The 3,586-nt window shown below is 48.7% G+C and overlaps 1 protein-coding gene across 1 annotated transcript; it reads left to right on the top strand.

The window, feature by feature from the left end:
- The first annotated feature begins 2,735 nt into the window (after window positions 1-2,735).
- On the top strand, window positions 2,736-3,329 carry LOC145996242 (ATP-dependent DNA helicase PIF1-like). The gene has a single exon (XM_083132663.1). The coding sequence runs from the start codon at window positions 2,736-2,738 to the stop codon at window positions 3,327-3,329; it is 594 nt and encodes a 197-aa protein (XP_082988789.1).
- Window positions 3,330-3,586: the final 257 nt, after the last annotated feature.

The raw sequence follows: 3,586 nt of genomic DNA, 5'->3' as shown, positions 1-3,586 counted from the left end.
AGAGGCACTTGGTTCGCGGCGAGGAGCTTTACGAGCTCTACTTCAGGGAAGCCGCGAGCCACAGGCACCCCAGGTCCCTCAGGAAGTTTTTCGCCCTGATGGTGACCGTCATCGGGGAGGAGATATGGCCTGAGATGCGGCGCATTTGGGAAATCTATCAAGCCGACCTCATCCACGACTACGTAAGGCGTAACGTAGCCGAACGGCATGCGGTAGAACGAACTCTCAGGGAGATTGCGGACATCCTTGCGAGGAACGGTGGACCCACTCTAGCATATCTGAACCTCCCGGAGCTGGACCAGGACATCGTCGGCGACGACGACGTCCACGAGGGAGAAGCAGATGCCGCCCGGTACGGGATCGACGATCTCAATCCCGACCAACGAACCATCTTCGACCGGGTTATGGGTGCGATCGTGGATTCGGAGGATGCGCCGGATGCCAACGCAAGGATGTTCTACGTTGACGGGCCAGGAGGAACGGGCAAGACTCACCTCTACAACACCATCATCACGCATCTGCGTAGGGGTGACAAGCAAGTGGCTGCCGTCGCTTGGACCGGAGTGGCGGCACGCTTGCTCATCGGCGGACGGACAGTCCACGGCACGTTCAGGTTGCTGTTCACCCTGGACGTGGACACCGTCGTGGGCCTCAAGTTCGTCGGAACAGTCCCAGCACTTGAAAGACTGTTCCGTGATCATCTGGCACGAAGCCCCCACGTCCAGCAAGCACGACTGGAAGCAGTGAACCGTTTCCTGCGTCGCTTGCTCAACGTTCAACAACATCCCATGGGAGGCTATAACGATAAAATCTTGCTAATTATCAGGTAAATCAATTAATCGCCGTAATAAGCAATAACATGTATTGGATGGTGGCTGTACACCGAGAGTTGGACGGCGGAGCGCGGAGGACTAGCCTGTTTCCCGAGAGAAGAGGCCGATCCTCGGGCTAAAAAAAACATAAAATACAACTTTAGTACCAATGATCAGATTCAACTGAAATTTATAACAGCCCAGCAGCAGATTATAATCGACAAAATCCCAAAAGCACAATTTGATAGATGAATTAAGCCAGCTATTAAAGATTAAACAACGAGACTGGACAACAATAACTACAGACTCCAAGGCACTCTCTTCGGAACGAACGTGCAGGTTACAATGGGGCCCGGTCTTTGGGTAACCTCTCTTCGAGGTGCTTTTGGAGAAGGGTCAAAGAACTCCAAATACACGGGCGAAGATAGCAGGACAAGAGGCTACGACTTTAGGACGATTTACCAACGCTTGGCACCGTAACGAACCTTTTGAATAGCAAATAAATAGACGCGCAGAAAAGCAGAAGACACAGTTTTACTCAGATTTTCTTCGACGTGTTTTCGTGCACAATCTCTCGCGAACCACCCGCGTAAAGTATCCGCTTTGTGTGTCGCACCGTTCCGTGTTGTGTTTATTTCGCACGTGGTTGTTTACTATCAAGATGGAGTAGAGACAGCGAAAGGCCCCGCTGGGGGGGCCTCCGACCCAGTTGCCAACCTTGAAGATGCGGAAATCCAATCTTATCGCCCGGAAGCCATCTATTGACAAAGCCGCCAAGCACCCACTTCTCCACCACGAGGACTTCAGTCAGAGCCGACAAAGGTAAGCCGGAATGGACGTGAAAATGGATAAGCTTCGTTCGCCCCGTCGTGACATCCAAGGAACTCGCTTAATTATATAAAAAATCTCGAAGAGACATTGCTTATTACGGCGATTAAATTGCATCCACTATATTTTTAAATTGTAAAACCGTACAGCTTCAATTATTCATTTATCCAAAGTATTTAACATTCAGATTGTACGACGCTATAAATTGTCTATATAATTATATAACAGTGATCCAAGTTCACCGCAAAAGTAACAATATAAACATTAACATTCAATTACAACAACATAAAAGGAGTAGTGTTTTGTCGTACAGGTTAAGCTCCTACCGGAACATGGTTTTTCCCGGAAAAGCAAAAGTAAATGTCAAATTAAGAACAGTTTAAATCAATGTAGCTAACTTTAAACATGCCGCCGAATTATTATTGTACTAATTACTCATGTCTTTTGGATTGCCGAGATATGAATGCGTGAGTGAATGTATGAATGAAAGGGGCAATGATGTAATGTTTATGCATGTGCTCTTTTATAGAAATTACAGTATATATAGAACCCTGTGGTGTGATTTGTTCTACCCTATGTAATCTCTTGGGCTCCGACTGATGGCACTTACCCTGGGACAAAAGGTAAATAGGTTATTAATGATTGCCTTTTGTTTATTTGTTTTTGTGGGTTTGACATTACCATTGTAATGTAGAACCAGAATGACGTCAGGCACGTTAAATAAGTAGACGTCGGAGTTACAAGGCAAGGTGGGAGGTGACTTCCGCCAAGTTTGGCCGGTGGTCCCCGGAGGACATGCAGCGGCGATCGTTGCAGTTTCCATCAGGTCCTCCATGCTGTGGGACACCATGACGCACCTGGCCCTGAGGAGGAACATGAGGGTACGCGAGGACGAGGCTCACTTCTCAGAATGGCTTCTGAGTTTGGGTTCTGGAACGTTGCCCACGAAGACCAGGGGAAACGTGAGGGATCTAGTGGCGATCCCAACGTCAGCTTGCTGGCCACGAGGGACGTTTTGCTCACGTCGGTCACGCGTTCCAGAGAGCCGTGTTGACCCCAACCAACGTGAAAGTGGAGGAAGTAAATCGATTCGTGATGGAGAGGATACCTGGCGAGTCGAAAACGTATCTGAGTGCGGACGACTACGACAATGATCCTGAGCATAATTTCTACGCCTCCATGGAGATGCTCAACTCCGTCAACCAGCAGTCCTTAACTCCACACGAGCTCGTCCTCAAGGAGAACTGCATAGTCATGCTACTCAGGAATCTGGACATACAGATGGGGATGTGCAACGGCACCAGAATGAAGGTGGTGAACATGATGGAGCACGTCCTGACGGTTGAGTACCTGTACAACCGAGACGAGAGGCAGCTAGGTTACATACCCCGAATGACTATGCAGGCCCGCGACCCGATATTACCGAAACCGATGACCAGGACACAGTTCCCTGTGAGGCCTTGCTACGCCATGACCATCAACAAGCCCCAGGGACAGACTCTGACGAAAGTGGGGATCTTCCTGAAGAAGCCCTGCTTCAGCCACTGTCAGCTGTACGTGGCGTTTTCCAGAGTAAGGAGAGCGAACGACGTCATGGTGTACGTCGAGAAGACGGCAGATCAGGGGAAGCTCTTTCCCCGGAACGATGCCGTCTACACCAGGAACGTCGTCTTTCCAGGAGTCCTGTAAGTAGGTAAGTTCCTTCTCTACTGCAATCTCCCGCAATTGATATTGGACGTAACATGACGATTATTCATTGAAATACTTAGAACACAGATAAAAAATACTCGATACAAATACTCAGCATTTGTAATGTACCGTGCATGAAGAAGACACGCAATCCACGCATCGGTGTTTCTCTTCCACCGCAAGGAATTTCGATTTGCCTCTACATTCCTACCACGTTCGATGGCAATATTGTCCGTTTTCATAGGTCCTCAAATCAT

This window comes from Lepisma saccharinum, chromosome 12, assembly GCF_977018435.1.
Source record: "Lepisma saccharinum chromosome 12, izLepSacc3.1, whole genome shotgun sequence".
Taxonomy (NCBI): domain Eukaryota; kingdom Metazoa; phylum Arthropoda; class Insecta; order Zygentoma; family Lepismatidae; genus Lepisma; species Lepisma saccharinum.
Note: the sequence above shows the minus strand (reverse complement) of the source record. Positions and strands in the feature narration are given on the sequence as shown.